Source organism: Mustelus asterias, chromosome 17 (assembly GCF_964213995.1).
Source record: "Mustelus asterias chromosome 17, sMusAst1.hap1.1, whole genome shotgun sequence".
Taxonomy (NCBI): domain Eukaryota; kingdom Metazoa; phylum Chordata; class Chondrichthyes; order Carcharhiniformes; family Triakidae; genus Mustelus; species Mustelus asterias.
Window position 1 is genome coordinate 11,639,917 of NC_135817.1, and position 23,363 is coordinate 11,663,279.

A 23,363-nucleotide genomic window follows, 5' to 3' on the forward strand; every position below is an offset into this window, starting at 1 on the left:
TGTGACATTGTTGTGCAAGATCAACTGAAATGATTTCATGAATATCGAATTGGTACAGCATGGATTTGAGGCCACAAATAAGGCAAAACAATAATTAGTGTCCTGCAGGAATTCCTGAGCCCTTAGCAAGAGATTTCAGAAGGATAGCAAACCAGTGTTAAATAGGAAAACACTCCTATAGCTGTTCAAACCATGGCAGCCATCAATGTCAAACCATTATTTGGTTCTAATTACTCTTTTCCAAAGTACATTACTGTGGTTAACTTCTGTAATGCTGGTGGAACTATCTTTTAATGAGGACCTCTTGTACAAGTGCAGCAATAACAGCAGACACTCGAGAAAATTCTGAAGTTACCGGGAAGCATCAGCCCAATACTGGACCCTGCAAATTAACCCTGAAATACTTGTAGTGACAAGACTAAATGACAACGTGGAAGCAGGTATCTTTGGTGTGGACTGCGACCAATCAACTTCTCATCATGCTACCCAAAAGGCTTGAAGCAGATTTAGAATATCGAATTTTCTCATCTTGATGCTCAAAGATGAGATGTAATCCTTCTCATGTTTAAGGTGCCTTAAAATATTGCAAAATAAAACCTCTCTCAATTGAGGTGAGCCCTCAGCTGCCTTAGACAGTATAAGCTATAAATCCTGGTCACCAATGCATTCACTTGCTCAAGGTTCCGCAAATGACAAGGTGTGACTACTCTGCACTGTAGAAACATAGAATTTAGGAGCAGGAGGCCACCATTTTGCCCTTCGAGCCTGCTCCACCATTCATTATGATCATGGCTGATCATCCAAATCAATAGCCTAATCCTGCTTTTTCCCCATAACCTTTGATTCTATTCGTCCCAAGTGTTTTATCCAGCCGCCTCTTGAATACATTCAATGTTTTGGCATCAACTACTTCCTATGGTAATGAATTCCATAGGCTCACCACTCTTTGGGTGAAGAAATGTCTCCTCGCCTCCGTCCTAAATGGTCTAGCCTGAATCCACAGACTGTGACCCCTGGTTCTGGACTCCTCCACCATCGTGAATATCCTCCCTGCATCTACGCAGTCTAGTCCTGTTAGAATTTTATAAGTCTCTATGAGATCCCCCCTCATTCGTCTGAACTCCAGCCAAAACAATCCTAACCTAGTCAATCTTTCCTCATACATCAGTCCCGCCATCCCTGGAATCAGCCTGGTAAACCTTCGCTGCACACCCTCGAGAGCAAGAACATCCTTCCTCAGAAAAGGAGGCCAAAACTGCACACAATACTCTAGGTGTGGCCTCACCATGACCCTGTATAGTTGCAACATCACATCCCTGCTCCTGTACTCGAAACCTCTCACAATGAAGGCCAACATGCCATTTGCCTTCTTTACCGCCTGCTGCACCTGCATGCTTACCTTCAGTGACTGGTGCACAAGGACACCCAGGTCCCGCTGCACACTCCCCTCATCCAATTTACAGCCATTCAGGTAGTAATCTGCTTTCTTGTTTTTGCTTCCAAAGTGAATAACCTCACACTTATCCAAATTATACAGCATCTGCCATTGATTAGCCCACTCACCAACCTGTCCAGATCATTCTGAAGGATCTCTGCACCCTTGTCACATTTCACCCTCCCACCCAACTTGGTATCATCTGCAAACTTTGAGATATTACATTTTGTTCCCTCGTCCATATCATTTATATTGTGAATAGTTGGGGTCCCAGCACCGATCCCTGTGGCACTCCACTAGTTACTGCCTGCCAATTTGAAAAGGACCTATTAATTCCTACTCTTTGTTTCCTCTCTGCCAACCAGTTTTCTATCCATCTCAATACACTTCCTCCAATTCCATGCGCTTTAATCTTACACGATAATGCTTTCTGAAAGTCCAAATATACCACATCTACTGGTTCCCCCTTGTCAACTCTACTAGTTACATCTTCAAAGAATTCCAACTGATTTGTCAAACATGATTTCCCCTTCATAAATCCATGCTGACTGTCTGACCCTGCCACTGCTTTCTAAATGCTCTGCTATAAAATCCTTGATAATGGATTCGAGAATTTTCCCCACTACTGACGTTAAGCTTACTGGTCTATAATTCCATGTTTTCTCTCTACCTCCCTTACCCAATTTGCTTTTGTGCCAGCCAGGAATAAACAGTTGCTGCAGTTCCCCCATGCCATTGAACGTATGCCATTTTCTATCCACTGTCATCTATGATTTCTATGATTCTATGATTTCTATGATTCTATGATTTCTATGATTCTATGATTCATCCCTTTAAGTAACTCTCCACAATCTATCAAGAGAGTGGATTGTCAGGACTCGAGTCTGGGTACCAGTTTTCCCATACACAGAATAACAATGAGAATGGTGTACCAGCACTAAGATTTGTTTTCACTTGCATTTCATTTTTTACTGCTTCACGTTAGTCTAGATTGCCTTGTAGCAATCTAGCGGGAAGCAGGCACAGCAAATTCTGCTAAGTTTGAGCTTTGTGCTCTGGTTTCCTCCCAAGTCCAAGGATATGCAGATTAGGTGGATTGTCCATGCTAAATTGCCCCTTAGTGTCCCAAGATGTGTAGGTTAGGAGGATTAGCAAGGCAAATACGTGGGACAGGGTAAGGCCTGGTTAAGATGCTCTTTCGGAGAGTCGGTGCAGATTCAATGGGCCTAATGGCCTTCTGCTCTGCACTGTAGGGATTCTATGGAAATTACTTTTAAATAGAATGGGATGCAGTCCTGACATCGGGCACAAAATGCGGTAGGTGGATGCACTATTTTTCAAAGATTGACATAACTGCAAGTGATGTCTGAGAGTGAGGAATTTACAGAATATAGACAGTGTTTGAAGCTTTTCTGCTGATCAGAGGGCATGGTATCAAACTGTAGCAATCAACTGCAATTTTTGGTTTTATTTTTAAATAAAGTGTACAGTTGTTAGTGCTGAATCAACACTTAGAGATGGACCAGTCCTTTCAGAGGGTTAACTGGGACGCAAACAAAATGATGGCAGCCAAACATACAAAATTGTTATTGGCATGCAATGCTCTTAGTAGGCTGGCCCATGGAAAGGCGAGGTTGTGGCTCTTCCCATCCATAGAAAACAGCAAGTTGGATACACAAGGCAAACGCTACAAGGTCCTACAAACAAGAAGCTCAGGCAGCCACATAAAGTTAACTTTAACCTGCATTATAATGACTTTTCCCTTATAGATAACATGATAAAACACAGGAACAAAGCTTCAGAACTAACTAGTGACTGTGCTTTAGAGTGTAGAACATTGTTTTCCAGACTGCAAAAAACAAGGTCTGTCCCTCATATCCTACAGCCTGTTACACAGCACTGGGATATAAAGTGCGAGGTGAAATCTAACAGAAATATGACTGTGAGGCACTTGCCCACCTAATGACTTCCTCAGAACAGCTGATCTGCCTACTCAACATCAGCAATGTGCAACAGATGCTAAATCACTGCAGCCAACTTATAAACATACCAGGGATGAGAAAGCCCAAAGACAAAAGGGTCCGACATTTATTTGTGATGAGAATTATATAACTATAGCACTTTTTATGATCTGTGGTAAAATGGCAATGTTTCTAGGTCGCTTCAAAAAGGCGGAATTATTAAATTTCAAGTGGGTGGTTTTCCCTCTATCAACATCAGGACTGTGGACCATGCATTTGTGCCAAATCACCAAAGCATTTCAGCATTCAATGTAGTTAGTGCATGTGACAGAGGATGCAGTCCATACGAACAACAGAATACGACCTTGCTGATTATGTACAAAGGAGTACAGCAATGCTTTGCAAATTATTTTCCAACGTGATTCCATTTCAACTCACTGCCACCTTCTCAAGGGCATTTAGGAATGGGCAATAAATGCTGCCCTTACCAGAGATGCCCACATTCCATGAACAAATATAAAAAAACTCCTGAAAATTAATGTCATCACAGATGCCAACAAAAACAAAGCATTAATAAAACAGCCAAGTAACTTTCAGTATATAATTAAAGTTCATGTATTATGTATAATAAATATATACAAAAGATCAAAAATCTCTGTTTTTAAATTACTTTACACAATCATGTAGCCTAAACTCTCCATGCTCCCTGGAGACAGAAAATGCAGTGGAACTCCGATCCCTCCCACCCCTCTCACACTACAATCAGCCAGTCTCCTGCACCACACACACAAAAACATCCCTCTACCCATCCCCCTCTCATGCACTCAGAATCATAGAGTTTAGAGCATGGAAACAGGCCCTTCAGCCCAACTTGTCCATGCCACCCTTTTTTTTATACCCCCTAAGCTCGTCTCAATTGCCTGCATTTGGCCCATATCCCTCTATACCCATCTTACCCATGTAACTGTCTAAACGCTTTTTAAAAGACAAAATTGTACCCGCCTCTACTACTACCTCTGGCAGCTTGTTCCAGACTCTGAAAAAATTGCCCCTCTGGACACTTTTGTATCTCTCCCTTTAAATCTATGCCGACTAGTTTTAGACTCCCCTATCTTTGGGAAAAGATATTGACTATCAAGCTGACCTATGCCCCTCATTGTTTTATAGACCTCTATAAGATCACCCTTCAGCCTCCTACGCTCCAGAGAAAAAAGTCCCAGTCTATCCAGCCTTTCCTTGTAACTCAAACCATTAAGTCCCGGTAGCATCCTAGTAAATCTCTTCTGCATTCTTTCTAGTTTAATAATATCCTTTCTATAATAGGGTGACCAGAATTGTACACAATATTCCAAGTGTGGCCTTACCAATGTCTTGTACAACTTCAACAAGACGTCCCAACTCCTGTATTCAATATTCTGACCAATGAAACCAAGCATGCTGAATGCCTTCTTCACCACTCTGTCCACCTGTGACTCCACTTTCAAGGAGCTATGAACCTGTACCCCTAGATCTTTGTTCTGTAACTCTCCCCAATGCCCTACCATTAACTGAGTAAGTCCTGTCCTGGTTCAAGCTGCCAAAATGCATCACCTCGTATTTATCTAAATTAAACTCCATCTGCCATTCGTCAGCCCACTGGCCCAATTGATCAACATCCTGTTGCAATCCGAGATAACCTTCTTCACTGTCCACTATGATACCAATCTTGGTGCCATCTGTAAACTTACTAACCATGCCTCCTATATTCTCATCCAGATCATTAATATAAATGACAAATAACAGTGGACCCAGCACCGATCCCTGAGGCACACCCCTGATCACAGGTGTCCAGTTTGAAAAACAACCCTCTACTATCACCCTCTGTCTTCTGTCATCAAGCCAATTTTGTACCCATTTACCTACCCCACCCTGGATTCCGTGAGAGTTAACCTTATCCAACAACCTACCATGCGATACCTTGTCAAAGGCCTTGCTCAGCAGCCCCTTCTCCCCACCCCTCACAATCAGTCAGCAGGCCCTCTTCCTCACTGCCACTCACCCAGCAGCCCCTCTTCCCAACCCCCACTCACCCAGCAGCCCCTCAAAGGGCTGAATAGCCCGCTCCTGCTTCTATTTTCTATGTTTCTTCCTAACGCCCCATCTCACTCAGCTGTCCTCTTCCAACCGAGCCCCCCCCCGCCGCCCGCCCCTCGCCACAACTGACTTTTCAGCAGTCCTTCTCAACACCCCTGCTTTCCCACAATCTCACTCAGCAACTCCTGTTCCCAAAACACCCTCCAACTCACAGAGAATCTGGATTCATTCATAGAAATCATAGAAGTCATAGAAACCCTACAGTGCAGAAGGAGGCCATTCGGCCCATCGAGTCTGCACCGACCACAATCCCACCCAGGCCCAACCCCCACATATTTACCCCCGCTAATCCCTCTAACCTACACATCCCAGGACTCTAAGGGGCAATTTTTAACCTGGCCAATCAACCTAACCCGCACATCTTTGGACTGTGGGAGGAAACTGGAGCACCCGGAGGAAACCCACACAGACACGAGGAGAATGTGCAAACTCCACACAGACAGTGACCCGAGCCGGGAATCGAACCCGGGACCCTGGAGCTGTGAAGCAGCATTGCTAACCACTGTGCTACCGTGCCGCCCATTGCCTGATGAAGGGTGATGTAGACTCGAAATGTTGGCTCTATTCTCTTCCCACAGATGCTGTCAGATCTGCTGAGATTTTTCAGCATTTTCTGTTTTTGTTATTATTGAGGACCATATTGGACTGCAACCTCTGGTGCCCACATACGCACAGTTAAATGTAGAATTCTGGAAACTGCTGTCTGATTTCCCTACTCTTTCACACGAGATGATCTTACCATTAGATTTGGCACTCAAAATACAAGAAAGTGTGAAACATCCATTAGATACCCACCAAACATGCCAGAAACTGTTAGGGCTAATGTATTTTGGTTGCTAGTCCATGACCAAACAATCTCTCCAGCATTGCAAATTTACTCTCAAACTTGCAGGTACTTCAGATTTTAAGCCATGTTGAAGGATTTTTTAAAAATGACTTTTCGATGTCTCATTGCTCCCTCAATCCTGCCTTCCTCTCCCTTTCTTGTGCTTTCTGTACATGATTTTATGTGAAGTATTCTAACTTTGACTTCCTGATTTAGACTGCATGCCTCAGCAAGGATTTGGAGGCACATGGTTGCTTGCCTTGTACACACATGCCTCAGATTGCCTTAGGGAGCATTGACTGTAACATAACAATCAGTGTAAGAGCCCACAAAAAGTCTCTGGACAGCTGTCGGTGGATTGGCGGGTGCTAGTTGTTCGTTAATCTGGGCCATTAATCAGCCCGTAATAGGCTTCAACATTTAAATAGTTTTTCTCTTTTTGACAATTTAGAAACCTAAACACCAACTTGGAAGATCAGAAGGAATGATTTTCCAATGTAAAGAACTTACATTGTCATCAGTGTTAGAAAGCACATTTACTGGAGGGAAATTTCAAACTAGCATTACTCAGAATTCACCATTGCTTTAAATGTTGAACTGCAAGGGTCATGGTGCATGCATAAAAGAGAAAGCACATGTCACATAAACAAGAATATCTTCCAATTCTCATCTTAGAATCATAGAAACCTTACAGTGCAGAAAGAGGCCATTTGGCCCATCGAGTCTGCACCGACCACAACCCCACCCAGGCCCTACCCCCATATCCCGACATATTTACCCGCTAATCCCTCTAACCTACGCATCTCAGGACTTTATGGAGCAATTTTTAGCATGGCCAATCAACCTAACCCACGCAAATTTGGGCTGTGGGAGGAAACCAGAGCACCCGGAGGAAACCCACACAGACACAAGGAGAATGTGCAAACTCCACACAGACAGTGACCCAAGCCAGGAATCGAACCCAGGTCCCTGGAGCTGTGAAGCAGCAGTGCTAATCACTGTGCTACCGTGCCGCCCCATCTTCTTTCCTCCAATAAGCTTACTTCCTGCCACAAGGTACTATTCACTGATGGAGATGTATACATACCCTCAAGATCCCCTTCTGCTGAAATGTGGAAGAACTTCAGTCCTTACTGCTCTCAAGTATTAATTTAAAACTCTACACTGAAATTATAGCCACGCAATGCAGGGTAGCTATTTATACCAACCTCTTGCTGTAGGGCACAACAGCGCTGGTTGTTGTGGTACATGGTGAAATATAGAACCAAAAGAGATTGCACTCTATCCACGTGACCCATAAAGTACCAGTCAACTGTCCACTCCCTCCAATGATTATTCAAATTATCTCTCATTTACTCTTGATCTATATGTGCCTGTGCCCTTTCTCTCTTCAAAACGAAGCCCATCCCCTAGTTCTAGAGTTTGTAACAGCCTCGAATACATTCTCAGGATTTAGTTAAATGTTTCCAAAGCAAGTGAAGCTTCCAGAATATAACCTACTGGCTTGCTTTTCTCCACTGCAACCAATCTCAATCCTTCCACCTCCCTTCATAGCTCAGATTTCATCAGCTAGCTGGTTTGGTTGTCTTCTATTGTAAAATTTCCAATTTCTGGATATCCTTGCTGCAGAGCAACATTTTGAGCTGTGCAGATTAATCTTTGAAGGTAGCAAAACATAGAATACAGAAGTCAGATAGTTATGTTAAACTTGTATAAAACATAAGTTTGCTCCAGCAGGAGTGCTGTCCAATTCTGGACACCACACTGCAGGAAGGATGTGAAGGCATTAGAGACAGTACAGAAGAGATTTACCCTAATGGTTCTGAGGATGAAGGATTCCAGTTACATGGACAATTACAAAGAGAAATAAAGAGAATGGCTGAGTGGGCAATGACTAGAGGGCATAGATTTAAGGTGAAGCAGTTAAGGTTTGGAATGCAGTGTCTATTAGATTAGCGGACACAGATAAACTAGCAGGGAACCGGATTCATGCTGGATTGAGGAAAAATTACAGGGATATGGGGGAAAGAGATGCGCAAGAGCAGACTAGGTGAGGCAAATACCCTCCTTCCATGTTATACCATTCTTTCATACTATGATTTCCAGAGGATTTATTACTCTATTTTATGATCTATAAATGCAAGAGTCTGTACATTGCAACATACTGCATTTCAGTAAGCTAGCCACCAATTTCCCAACGTCCCTTGCGTTGCTTTTTGTAGCTTACAACCATTTTGTTTAAAACCATGGTTCTCAGAAAGCACTCAATAACTGAGTTCAGCAAGTCAAAGGATATTTCAGTTAGTTGAACTGCAATTCAAGCATTTGAATAGATTTTAAACATTAAAGCTCAATTCTGTTATTTTCAGAACACAAAGAACATCGCTCCATATCCAGTTTAGAACTGATAAAAATCTAATTTTCTTTTCAATAACACCCGTGAGAGCTTTTGTTACATTTTGTGTAGGCAATTAGTGGAGGTGAATTTCAATCATCCACCTGCTTCTTGACAGCAAGAGATAGAGATTGAGAGCCAAACTATGGAAGCAATTATATAACTCACCTCCTTTGTAGCAGTGGTTTCGTAGCTGACTGAAAAGTTGGCTGACAATTCAGCTAGCAAACAGATTTTACTTCCATCTTTCACTTCAAATCTCTTCATTAATGCAACCTGTAAAAAACCTGCACAAAAAAGGTTGCAATTAAGGAAGGAAAACATTGAAACACACACTAAAAGCAGACACCTGCAAACACTCACTCAGTAGAACGTAGAATGTAACAATTTGAAACCCAGATCTGCTGTAGCCACCAAATGTTCAATAACACCGCCACTTTATTTCTAAAAGGAGGCAATAATTACTACCCTCTTACCTACTTGGACAACAGCATAACCCAGCAATATTAAAATAACATCCCCCTTATGACCTAAAATGGACATTTGTAATATTTTATGTGAATGCTTCTTCAATTTCTCTAAACAGAGTTAACATTTGGCAAAGCACATTATAAATTATTTCATAGCAAATAAACGTACAGACCATGAATGGATCGTTTAGATGACTTAAACAAGCCTTCTGTTACTTCAGAATCTGAGCAAACAGTCGAATTTTAATCCACCATAATCTGTAACTGCTTAGTCTGACTCTTATCATCACCACGAGACCAGGCAACCAACCCTGGTTCAATGAAAATTGGAGAAGAACCAAGCCTTTCTCGAAGTAAATCTGGACTTGGGCATATATCACCATTTCTTCACTGTCACTGGATCAAAAAAATTGGAACTTCCCTCACCAGTGTGGATGTATCCGCACACAAAATGTGATGGTTCATGAGGGCAGTTCACCAGCACCTTCTCAAGGGCAATTAGGAATGGGTAATAAGTGCTGGCTTTGCATCCTGCAACCGAATTAAAAAGAATTTCAGACTTTGAGCTCCCCTGAAACATTTACAACTTTCTTCAAAACTAACTGCCTTCAGTCTTCTCAGTTCAAAGAGCCTGTCTCTACTTTCATTCCGTTCTGCCCCCACCTTCATAGAAAACAGCAATCAAAAAGCTAATTCAATGTTGGCCTTATCGTGGATGGGCTGGATTACAACAGGAAGTTATTCTCTAGCTGTATAAAGTCTTGGTCATACCCCATCTGGCGTATTGTACTGAACTACACCTCGGGAAAGATATAATAGCCGTGGGGATGAGTGTGCATGTTCAGTTTAGTTCTACCAGAATAATACGAGAGGTTAGAGGTAACATTACAAGGATAGATTGTTTAAACTGGCTTGTATTCCCCAGAGTAAAGAATCATAGAAAATAGGAACAGGATTAGGCCATTCAGCCCTACGAGCTTGCTTCACCATTGATTATAATGATGGTTGATCATTCAACTCAGTAGCTTGATCCCACATATCCTTATAGAAGATTGAAAGGTGATCTAACCAAGCTATTGAAAATGTTCAAAAGATTCAAAAGGGTATATAAACATAGAAACTAATTTCATTGAACAGACTATCAGGAATGACGGGACATTATCTTAATATTAGAGCCAGGCAGGCCATTTAGGACTTGGGCTGTTTCGTTACATTAAAGGTGTTATACAAGTTGTTGTTGCTCATGTTAAGCACCTTCCAACCTCTGCTCTGCAAATAAAAATAACAGCGTACAGTCAAATTTTCAGAAAGCAAATTTATTTAGCTTGTTCCCCTCCCATTTCTCACCTACATGCGGCCCTTGACGACATCAGCCAAACGCATCAAATTATTTTTCACCTGCAGTGATGACACCCAGCTCTCGCGACCCCTTCAATATTGCTAGATTCCCAGGCTGCTTATCCAACATCTAGTACCGGATTAGCAGAGATTTCTAGGAGGACTGAAGCCATTGCTTTTGGTCCTTATTCCAAACTCTATTCCCTAGCTACTGGTTCCATCCCTCTCCCTGGCATCAATCTCAATCTGTTCTTAATCTTGGTGCTGTATTGACCCCGAGATGAGCTTCTGACCTTGTATGTAATTTTGTTAAAGGTGCTGCATAAATCTTTGTTGTTGATGAAAGTCAAAAGTTCCTTGAATGTAACCATAATATTTGCTAAAAGACAATTCAAAACACTGCTCTAAAACAAGTAATACATGGAAACACTCAACAGAAGGTAATAACATACTGAAAATCAAAAAGGTGTGAACTGAGTTAACCAGATTGCATATTTGTCACAATAACTTCCTTGAAGAAATTATTCTAAGAGATTGTCATCCTTACAAATGGTAAACAATTTGTAGTTATAAAGTGCCTTCAACATAGGGATCCAAAGGTACTTTACAAGGAACAATTGTTAGGAGATTATAAAGTCAAAAACGTTAAGGCCACAGAAAAGTAGCAAAGCAAAGGGAGTCAATGATACCTGTAGTTCCAAAGAGGACTCAGGTAGTTGATGGCCATTTCACTAATGGTAGAGAGGAAGCCAGAATTTGTAAATTGAAGGGTGTTAGGATGGAGCTCTGGGTGAGTCAGAGATTTGTAACAGAGCACAAGGATTTCAAATTTAAATATTGAAGAACAGGGTGTCAGTGGGAGCGACAGTCAAGTTAAGACTACAATGCAGACAGCAGTTTTGCAATTCATGTAGGATGGAGTTCAGGAGACTAACGAAGGCGGCACTGGAAAAATAGAGCTTACAGCTAACAAAAGCATGGATAGGTGCTGCAATGGCAGCATATCATAAAGGCGGTCTTCGTTTGCTCAAGATCAAACAGCACACAAGAGGTTTTGTCATTAAACTCCATTTCAGCAGTCAGCCATAAACAGGGAGTGGAATCAGCATCGAAGCACGAGTTATTGCAGATGCTGAGTAAGACAACTTTAATCTCCCCAGTATTTAATTAGAGAAAACTCTGGTTCATCAATAACTTGAAAACAATGCCTATGCATTAAACGTTAACAATTTGAAATTAGGACTTGCAGGCATTGTCACCTAAACAATACCAGAGAACCATTTCTCCACAACCAGTAGGTAGCTAGCATTCTCCAGTGATAACTTCCAAGAATCTGGGAAGCAGTAATAGAAGAAATCTGTCTCACATCGAGAAGGTTTTGAATATCTGAACTCTGCAATTGGCATCTTTGCAATGAAAACCCAAAAGCTTCCTACTGAAAAAAAAAGCAAATGCCTAGGATATCCCAAATGCATTAAGCAAACGAAAGGATTTTTAGCATAGTTTCAAAACATTGCTCGCATGATTTCTTCATTTACCGATGACACAAAACCGGTGGTCTTTTGCTAAATTTCAAACTTGAGCAATTTTCTTTGTGAAAATAAAACATTAAAATTCAAAAGCATGATACTGCAGAAGTCAGAAATTAAAAACTGTTATAAATACTCAACTGATCAGGCAGCATCTGTAGAGAGGAAAACAGACGAGCGGATGATCTTTAATCAGACCATCAAAATGGATGAACTTGAGATTCACACAGCTCACTAGTCTTCAGGAATAAATGATTGAAATAGATAAGATCCTGAGGGGACTTAATAGGGTAAATAAAAAGAAGATGCTTTTTCTTATGGGGGAATCTCAAATCAGTTTCAAAATAAACAGTCTCCCATTTAAGTCGGAGATGAGGAGGAATATCCACTCTCAAGAGGGTTGCTAATCTTTGGAATTCTCTTCCCCTGACGGAAGGGGAGGCTGGGCCATTGAATGTATTCAAGGCTGAGTTAGGCAGATTTTTTGATCGACAAACGAGTCAATAGTTATGGGGAGCAGATAGGAAGAGGAAAGTTGAGGTTTTTTTTTAGTTTTCCCATTTTATTTTGCAACTACTGTACATAAAGGTATAGTACTATAACAGATCAATGTACAAGTTCTTCTCACGACCAGCATCCGAAGTGCCTCTGAATTGTTGGTCTTGGAAAGGATGTATTGTCAAAGAGTCCATTTGCCATGTAAGATTCAACAAAAGCCTGATTCGTACTGCATCTGCACCAGTTGCTCACCTGGAACTCTGCCTCATCTTTCATGCTTCAGCCTTCGCATATGCTTCATCCGCTACTTCGCTCTCATGTCAACAAGGATCTCAAAATCCCAGAACTGAAAGGCCACAATAAGCCATGATTGAACATAGAACAGTACAGCACAGGCCCTTCAGCCCATGATGTTGTGCTGAACATGAAGCCAAATTAAACTAATCCCTTCTGCCTGCCCTTCGTTCATATCCCTCTACTCTTGCATATTCTAAAAGCCCCTTAAACACATCTATCATATCTACCTACACCACCACCCCTGACAGCGTGCTCCAGGCACGTACCACTCTGTAAAAAATGTGCCCCTCACATCTCCTTTAAACTTTTCCTCCTCTCACCTTGAGTGCATGATGTTAGTAATGGTGGAGCAGGTTTGAGGGGCCAAATGGCTTACTCCTATTTCTTAAATTCTTTTGTGATGTTGACCATTTTAAATTAGAAGCATACATTTATCAAACTCAAGATCAGATGGCATTCTTCTAGTTCTAAACAGGACAAAGGATAATCAGATACATTTCTATTCCTGAGATTATTGCTTGGGTAAACAATTTTGACTTCTGTGAACACCCAATTAACTAACTTGAAGACCCTCATGAATATTGACCTGGTTGACCAGAGGCTCACGGATTTATGTAGAATCGCACCATAACAAGATGTTAACAGTCAGAAGGTGAAAGGGAAATTGTCAGGGAATTAAAATAAAATTTATATAGTACTGATGCACTTATTAGTTTACTCAAAGGAAAAATTTGCATGAAACAGGAGACGAGTACTGTTTTATATTACCATGTGGTTCAGAATGGAGGTACATAGAACATAGAAAGCCACAGCACAAACAGGCCCTTCGGCCCACAAGTTGCGCCGATCACATCCCCACCTCCAGGCCTATCTATAGCCCTCAATCCCATTAAATCCCATGTACTCATCCAGAAGTCTCTTAAAAGACCCCAACGAGTTTGCCTCCACCACCACCGACGTCAGCCGATTCCACTCACCCACCACCCTCTGAGTGAAAAACTTACCCCTGACATCTCCTCTGTACCTACAATGGTGTGCTACAATGGAGCACTAAAGTAAATTGAACCCAATTAAGTTAAGTTTTTTTAATCCCATTTTATCTTGGTGCACTTTAGATCTTTAAAAGGCATCTGTCTCTGCAAGCTTGTTCAAAATATCATTTAGCATGAATGCTTCTTCTTATGCCGTACTTATTTCATTTTAACTGTGTTGTATCTGCTCATTTCTGAACTGGATTGTTGTGCAATACAATTCCTAACTTGCATCTTTTCAACCTACAATTTCCCACAAGATCCTAAGTACACATTTACGAAAGACAGTTTAGCTAGCTCATCAAGAGCAGCTGCTCTTATGACCACGACGCTGACAATAGCTCACTCATGATCTTTGTGCTTGATTGTACAATAATGGTACAATATTACTTGGAAAAATTTCTCTCACAATTACATCCTTCAGCTTCTGAACTTCAAACTACCAATTGCATACTTAACGGCAATAGGGACCATTAGTAGCAAATACACAGCTTCAAAAAGTACAACTTAGAGGTGAAAACCATTACATCACCAAGAACCACTTTGAGTGCTCTGGATAGAATAAATAAACTGAGGGCTGCAAGGTAAAAGCCTAGAACTGAAGCCAGAAACATGAGGTTAAAAAGGACAATTGATTTACCAGATAAAAAACACACGAGGAACTAAGGACAGAAGAGCAAAGTGAAAGATGGGAACAAAGCACAATAGGCAAAGTAAGCTAAGCAAACTAAGCAGATAATACACACAACAGCAAACCTGGAACCCAAGGGCTAAATTTTGGGAAATTGGGAAACCCAAGTTCCCCAATCACAAGACATATTAAACCATGTACCAGATTACACTGGATGTGAAGCTTCCTCAAGTTCCTCACCCCTGGAACCATTCACATGAATCTTTTCTGCACTCTCACTGCAATGCTTGCTTAAGCAAGGTGCCAAGAACGGGATGCAATACTGTGGCTGAAGCCAAACTAGTATCCTGAACAAGTTCAACACAGCCTCCTTGCTCATATACATGATACTCCTATTAATGAAGCCTAGGCTATTGTATACTTTATGAACTGCTCTCTCAACCTGTCCTGCCACCTTTAATCTCTTATGCACATACACATCCAGGTTAGAATTGTACCCATTTTATATGGCTTTTCTCTTCCTACCAAACTGATACATTCACATTTCTCTGCATTGAACTTCATCTGCCACCTTGCCACCAATCCTCCTGTGCCCCTCTGAATTTCTACACTATCCTCCCCGCAGCCTACAATGCTTCCAAATTTTGTATCATCTGCAAATTTTGAAGTTGAGCTCCAGGCTCCAAGGTGTAAGCCATTTATAAATAATATAAGGAAAAGCAAGGGGCCCACCACCACCAACCCCTGGGAAACTCCAGCCTGAAAACATCCACTGATTGTTACTATCACATATTGAGGCCAATTTTGCTCCGAAGTCTGTTGTACGGCACAATATCAAACACCTTTTGGAAGTCCATGTACATCCCATCAACAGCATTACCCTCATGTGCTTGTTACCTCCTCAAAAAACTCTCACTTCAGCAAGTTAGCTAAACACAATATTCCCGTAGGAAATCCAGGCTGGCTTTCCTTAATTTACCCGCAAGTACCCATTTGACCATTAATTTTGTCCCTACTTATTGTTTCTATTGGTTTCCCCACCAGATCGCACCCCCTCCTACCCCCAACCCACTCCCAGATCGCATCCCCTCCTCTGGGAGTGGGGGGGGGGGGGGGGGGGGGGGGGGGGGGGGGGAAGAGGGGGTGCGATCTGGGAGGGGAGGCGGTGCGATCTGGGAGGGGAGGGGGTGCAATCGCACCCCCTCCTCACTCCTAGATCGCACCCCCTCCTCCCCCCACTCCCAGATCGCACCCCCTCCTCATCGCACCCCCCCTCCCAGATCTCACTCACCCCCCCTCATCGCACCCCCCCTCCCAGATCTCACTCCTCCCCCCTCATCGCACCCCCCCTCCCAGATCTCACTCCCCCCCCCTCCCAGATCTCACTCCTCCCCCCTCATCGCACCCCCCCTCCCAGATCTCACTCCCCCCCCACTCATCGCACCCCCCCTCCCAGATCTCACTCCCCCCCCCCCCATCGCACCCCCCTCCCAGATCTCACTCCCTCCCCTCATATCTCACTCCCCCCCTCCCAGATCTCACTCACCCCCCCTCATCGCAACCCCCTCCCAGATCTCACTCCCCCCCCTCATCGCATCCCCCTCCCAGATCTCACTCCCCCCCCCCCCCTCATCGCATCCCCCCTCCCAGATCTCACTCCCCCCCCTCATCGCACCCCCCCTCCCAGATTTCACTCCCCCCCCCCAGATCTCCCCCCCCCTCCCAGATCTCACGCACCCCCCCTCCCAGATCTCACTCCTCCCCCCTCATCGCACCCCCCCTCCCAGATCTCACTCCCCCCCCTCATATCTTACTCCCCCCCCCTCATCGCACCCCCCCTCCCAGATCTCACTCACCCCCCCTCATCGCAACCCCCTCCCAGATCTCACTCCCCCCCCTCATCGCATTCCCCTCCCAGATCTCACTCCCCCCCCTCATCGCATCCCCCTCCCAGATCTCACTCCCCCCCCTCATCGCATCCCCCTCCCAGATCTCACTCCCCCCCCTCATATCTTACTCCCCCCCTCCCAGATCTCACTCACCCCCCCTCATCGCAACCCCCTCCCAGATCTCACTCCCCCCCCTCATCGCATCCCCCTCCCAGATCTCACTCCCCCCCCTCATCGCATCCCCCTCCCAGATCTCACTCCCCCCCCTCATCGCATCCCCCCTCCCAGATCTCACTCCCCCCCCCCCCCACCCAGATCTCATTCCCCCCATCGCACCCCCCCCTCCCAGATCTCACTCCCCCCCCCCTCATGGCACCCCCCCTCCCAGATCTCACTCCCCCCCCTCATATCTCACTCCCCCCCCCCCTCATCGCACCCCCCCTCATCGCAACCCCCTCCCAGATCTCACCCCCCCTCCCAGATCTCACTCACCCCCCCTCATCGCACCCCCCCTCCCAGATCTCACTCCCCCCCCTCCCAGATCTCACTCCCCCCCCTCATATCTCACTCCCCCCCCCTCATCGCACTCCCCCTCCCAGATCTCACTCACCCCCCTCATCGCAACCCCCTCCCAGATCTCACTCCCCCCCCTCATCGCATCCCCCTCCCAGATCTCACTCCCCCCCCTTATCGCATCCCCCCTCCCAGATCTCACTCCCCCCCCCTCATCGCACCCCCCCCTCCCAGATCTCACTCCCCCCCCCCCCATCGCACCCCCGCCTCCCAGATCTCACTCCCCCCCCCATCGCACCCCCGCTCCCAGATCTCACTCCCCCCCCCCTCATCGCACCCCCCCTCACAGATCTCACTCCCCCCCCTCATATCTCACTCCCCCCCCCCTCATCGCACCCCCCCTCCCAGATCTCACTCCCCCCCCCTCATTGCACCCCCCCTCCCAGATCTCTCTCCCCCCCCCGATCTCACTCCCCCCCCCCCAGATCTCACTCCCCCCCCCCCAGATCTCACTCCCCCTCCCCCCCAGATCTCACTCCCCCCCCCAGAACTCACTCTCTCCCCCCCCCCCAGATCTCACTCTCTCCCCCCCCCCCAGATCTCACTCCCCCCCCCCCAGATCTCACTCTCCCCTCCCCCCCCCCAGATCTCACTCCCCCCCCCCACCCCCAGATCTCACTCCCCCCCCCCACCCCCAGATCTCTCTCTCCCCCCCCCCAGATCTCTCTCCCCCCCCCCCCAGATCTCACTCCCCCCCCCCAGATCTCTCTCCCCCCCCTCCCAGATCTCACTCCCCCCCCCTCATTGCACCCCCCCCTCCCAGATCTCTCTCCCCCCCCCCGATCTCACTCCCCCCCCCCCAGATCTCACTCCCCCCCCCCCCAGATCTCACTCCCCCTCCCCCCCAGATCTCACTCCCCCCCCCAGAACTCACTCTCTCCCCCCCCCCCAGATCTCACTCTCTCCCCCCCCCCCAGATCTCACTCCCCCCCCCCCCAGATCTCACTCCCCCCCCCCCAGATCTCACTCTCCCCTCCCCCCCCCAGATCTCACTCCCCCCCCCCACCCCCAGATCTCACTCCCCCCCCCCACCCCCAGATCTCTCTCCCCCCCCCCCAGATCTCACTCCCCCCCCCCAGATCTCTCTCTCCCCCCCCCAGATCTCTCTCTCCCCCCCCCCAGATCTCTCTCCCCCCCCCCCAGATCTCTCTCTCCCCCCCCCCCAGATCTCTCTCCCCCCCCCCAGATCTCACTCCCCCCCCCCCCAGATCTCTCTCTCCCCCCCCCCCAGATCTCTCTCCCCCCCCCCCCCAGATCTCACTCTCCCCCCCCCCCCAGATCTCTCTCTCCCCCCCCCCCCAGATCTCACTCTCTCCCCCCCCCCAGATCTCACTCCCCCCCCCCCCCAGATCTCACTCCCCCCCCCCCAGATCTCACTCTCCCCCCCCCCAGATCTCACTCTCCCCCCCCCCAGATCTCTCTCTCCCCCCCCCCAGATCTCTCTCTCCCCCCCCCCCCCAGATCTCTCTCTCCCCCCCCCAGATCTCACTCCCCCCCCCCCCCCCAGACTCACTCCCCCCCCCCCCCCCAGATCTCACTCCCCCCCCCAGATCACACTCCCCCCCTCCCCCAGATCTCTCTCTCCCCCCCCCCAGATCTCTCTCTCCCCCCCCCCCCAGATCTCACTCCCCCCCCCCCCAGATCACACTCCCCCCCCCCCCCCCAGATCTCACTCCCCCCCCCCCCAGATCTCACTCCCCCCCCCCCCCCCCAGATCACACTCTCCCCCCCCCCCCAGATCTCTCTCTCTCCCCCCCCCCAGATCTCACTCCCCCCCCCCCCCAGATCTCACTCCCCCCCCCCCCCAGATCTCACTCCCCCCCCCCCCAGATCTCACTCCCCCCCCCCCCCAGATCTCACTCCCCCCCCCCCCAGATCACACTCCCCCCCCCCCCACCACCCCAGATCACACTCCCCCCCCCCCCCCCACCACCCCAGATCACACTCCCCCCCCCCCACCACCCCAGATCACACTCCCCCCCCCCCACCACCCCAGATCACACTCCCCCCCCCCCCCAGATCTCACTCCCCCCCCCCCCCCAGATCTCACTCTCCCCCCCCCCCCAGATCTCACTCCCCCCCCCCCCCAGATCTCACTCCCCCCCCCCCCCAGATCTCACTCCCCCCCCCCCCAGATCTCACTCCCCCCCCCCCCCCAGATCTCACTCCCCCCCCCCCCAGATCTCACTCCCCCCCCCCCCCAGATCTCACTCCCCCCCCCCCCCAGATCTCACTCCCCCCCCCCCCCAGATCTCACTCCCCCCCCGCCCCCCCCAGATCTCACTCCCCCCCCGCCCCCCCCAGATCTCACTCCCCCCCCCCCCAGATCTCACTCCCCCCCCCCCCCCCAGATCTCACTCCCCCCCCCCCCCCAGATCTCACTCCCCCCCCCCCCCAGATCTCACTCCCCCCCCCCCCCCAGATCTCACTCCCCCCCCCCCCCCAGATCTCACTCCCCCCCCCCCCCCCAGATCTCACTCCCCCCCCGCCCCCCCCAGATCTCACTCCCCCCCCCCCCAGATCTCACTCCCCCCCCCCCCCAGATCTCACTCCCCCCCCCCCCCCCAGATCTCACTCCCCCCCCCCCCCCAGATCTCACTCCCCCCCCCCCCCCCAGATCTCACTCCCCCCCCCCCAGATCACACTCCCCCCCCCCCCAGATCACACTCCCCCCCCCCCACCACCCCAGATCACACTCCCCCCCCCCCACCACCCCAGATCACACTCCCCCCCCCCCACCACCCCAGATCACACTCCCCCCCCCCCACCACCCCAGATCACACTCCCCCCCCCCCCCAGATCTCACTCCCCCCCCCCCCCCCCAGATCTCACTCTCCCCCCCCCCCCCAGATCTCACTCTCCCCCCCCCCCAGATCTCACTCTCCCCCCCCCCCCAGATCTCACTCCCCCCCCCCCCCAGATCTCACTCCCCCCCCCCCCCAGATCTCACTCCCCCCCCCCCCCAGATCTCACTCCCCCCCCCCCCAGATCTCACTCCCCCCCCCCCCAGATCTCACTCCCCCCCCCCCCCAGATCTCACTCCCCCCCCCCCCCAGATCTCACTCCCCCCCCCCCCCAGATCTCACTCCCCCCCCCCCCCAGATCTCACTCCCCCCCGCCCCCCCCAGATCTCACTCCCCCCCCGCCCCCCCCAGATCTCACTCCCCCCCCCCCAGATCTCACTCTCCCCCCCCCCCCAGATCTCACTCTCCCCCCCCCCCCAGATCTCACTCCCCCCCCCCCCCCCAGATCTCACTCCCCCCCCCCCCCAGATCTCACTCCCCCCCCCCCCCAGATCTCACTCCCCCCCCCCCCCCCAGATCTCACTCCCCCCCCGCCCCCCCCAGATCTCACTCCCCCCCCCCCCAGATCTCACTCCCCCCCCCCCAGATCTCACTCCCCCCCCCCCCCCCCAGATCTCACTCCCCCCCCCCCCCCCCCAGATCTCACTCCCCCCCCCCCCCCCCAGATCTCACTCCCCCCCCCCCCCCAGATCTCACTCCCCCCCCCCCCCAGATCTCACTCCCCCCCCCCCCCCCCCAGATCTCACTCCCCCCCCCCCCCAGATCTCACTCCCCCCCCCCCCCAGATCTCACTCCCCCCCCCCCCCAGATCTCACTCCCCCCCCCCCCCCCCCCAGATCTCACTCCCCCCCCCCCCCCCCAGATCTCACTCCCCCCCCCCCCAGATCTCACTCCCCCCCCCACAAGATCACACCGGGTGTCGGCTCCTCCCTCTCTCTCGATCATTCCAGGTCTCACGTGATGGGCCGTTCACGTGATCCCAGGGTAACGGTCAGTGCGCGCGGACCGCCCCTCCCCCCTCCAGACGGCCAGCTTCCCCCCTCCCCCACTAGCCCCCCTTCCCCACTCTCTCCCCCGGCAGGCCGCCCGCCTCGCATACGAACAGCGCCCACTCCGCACGACGAGGCCCAGGCTTGAGGCCTTCCCTTACCCAGCAGCAGCAAAGGAGCGAGAAGGCGGTAGGAGCTCATGGTGCTAGTGGCTGTGGGAGAGAAGGCTGGCTCGGTGGATGGGTGGGAGAGGTGTGTATCTGACTCTCAGCTCCTTGGTGTCTCTCCCTCTCCGGCTCTCCAGCTGCTCTCCGTCTGCCTGCCTCGGAGCGAGTCCCCAACTCCTTTCACTCATGTGACCGATTACATCAGAGGGGTGTGTCCTCCACCTGTCACTCAACAGCCTGGCCCCGCCCCTTCTCCAGCGGAGGACATTCAGCCCATCCTTCCACTCTGCTCTCCCTCTGCCAGAGAATGACTCATGTTTAGCCATTCCTCTTTCTGTCAAGCTCTTTAAATTACTGCCCCCTGGTTCTTGAACCTTGCACTAAAGGGAACAGTTTCTCCCTATCTACTTCTCATTATTCTGATTTTGAACATCTTTATCGAATGCCCTCTAGACCTTTTCTTCTCCAAATAGCCCCAAATTTTCCAGTCTACCCCTGTAACTGAAGTTCCTAACATTCTCATAAATCATTTATGTGCTCTCTTCCCATACCTTCATGTCCTTTCTAAAGTCTGGTGTGAGGGAGAGTGTGTGACAAATTCCACAAGATCTATGAGACAGAGATTAAAAATCATTTTTACTGCCCCATGTATGACAAGGAGCCTCAAAAATAAGAGAAATATATCAATAATCAACTTTATTATTCTAACCTCTCACATACCTTATTAACAATTGCATTGTACTCTTAATTTCACGACCTGGGAAGGAAATCCATGGTACAGGTTTCAAGGTCATAAAATAAAATAAATTGCAATGGTATAGTATCTCAACCTCAGGACATCCCAAAATACTTTGCAGTTTATGCATTACTTTTGAAGTGTTGTTACCGTTATAATGTAGTAAATGTAGCAGCCAATTTATGTACAATACCCTCAACCAGCAATAAGTTAAACGACCAGATAGTCTGCTTCAATCAATGGCCGAGGGATAGATGTTGCCTGGGAGATATCTTCATTTCTTCATCAAAGTAGTACTGAGAGATTCTTTACACCCAGCTGAGACGCTAGATAGGATCTCAGTTTCATATCTCTTGTGAAAGGTGGCACCTTTGACACTGTCACGCTCCCTGCACTCAGGTGTCGGTCTAGATAATATGCTCCAGTCACTGGAATGAGTCATGAACTAACTCAGAAACAAGAGTGCTAACAACTGAGCGTGGCTGACACTTGCAATGCCTAGTAAGTTGCTCCATATATGTTATAATATATTTCTTTATTTTGACCTATTAAGCCCATGCCTGGATATACATCCAATTGAATATCCTGCACGTTTTCCAACAGGACAGCATGGTGGCACAGTGGTTAGCACTGCTGCCTCACAGCGCCAGGGACCGGGTTCCGGCCTTAGGTGACTGTCTGGGTGGAGTTTTTAGGTTCTCCCCATGTCTGCGTGGGTTTCCTCCGGGTACTCCGGTTTCCTCCCACACTCTAAAGATGTTACGTGCATTAGCCATGCTAAATTGCCCCTTAGTGTCCTGGGATGCATAGGTTAGAGGGATTAGCGGGGTAAATATGTCAGGTTACGGGGATACGGCCTGGGTGGGATTGTTGTCAGTGCAGACTTGATGGGCCGAATGACCTCCTTCTGCGCTGTAGGGTTTCTATGAGCCCATGTCAGCTTTCTATGGCAAAATCCAGTCAGTCCCATTCCTCCAGCTCTATAGTCAAAACACTGGACCCAACGTAAGAATTAGCAGCAAGAGTAGGCCATTCGGCCCTTTGAGCCTGCTCTGCCATGCGATAAGATCATGGCTGATCGGATTGCGACCTTAACTCTACTTAAAAGCCTACCCTATTACCCTGGACTCCCTTGTTCATCAAAAGCCTGTCAAGTTCAGCCTTGATTATATTCAATGATCCAGAATTCACTCCTCTCAGGGGAAGAAATTTCCACAGACTAATAACTCTCAAAGACAAAAAACTCCTGATCTCAGTCTTAAATTGGAAACCCCTAATTTTTAAACTTTATAAGCACCTTTTGGAAATCCAAATTCACCACATTCACAGGGTTCCCCTTTATCGATCTTGCTTGTTACTCCCTCAAAGAATGTGAATAAAATAGTCAAATACAATTTCCCTTTAAAACCAGGTTGACGCTGTCTGATCATATTATAATTTTCTAAATGTCCTGCTACTATCTCCTTAATAATGGATTCTGGCATTTTCCTTATGATGTTAGGCTAACTAGCCTATAGATTCCTCCTTTCTATTCCTCTCTTATATAAAGGTGTTACATTTGTTATTTTCCAATCCACTGGAACCTTTCCAGAATCTATGGAATTTTGGAAGATTGCATCAATGCATTTACTAATCTCAGTAAGAAGTCTCATAACACCAGG

The 23,363-nt window shown here is 48.6% G+C and overlaps 1 protein-coding gene across 1 annotated transcript in view; it reads right to left on the reverse strand.

Moving 5' to 3' along the window:
- LOC144506327 (lysosome-associated membrane glycoprotein 1-like) overlaps positions 1-21,169 on the reverse strand; it is a 41,678-nt gene extending 20,509 nt beyond the window's left edge. The window contains exons 1-2 of the mRNA XM_078232288.1: positions 20,961-21,169; positions 8,919-9,037 (exon numbers count right to left, since the gene is read on the reverse strand). Of these exons, the coding sequence (XP_078088414.1) occupies positions 8,919-9,037; positions 20,961-21,000 (159 nt within the window). The 5' untranslated portion in view covers positions 21,001-21,169. The remainder of the gene's footprint in view (positions 1-8,918; positions 9,038-20,960) is intronic.
- Positions 21,170-23,363: the final 2,194 nt, after the last annotated feature.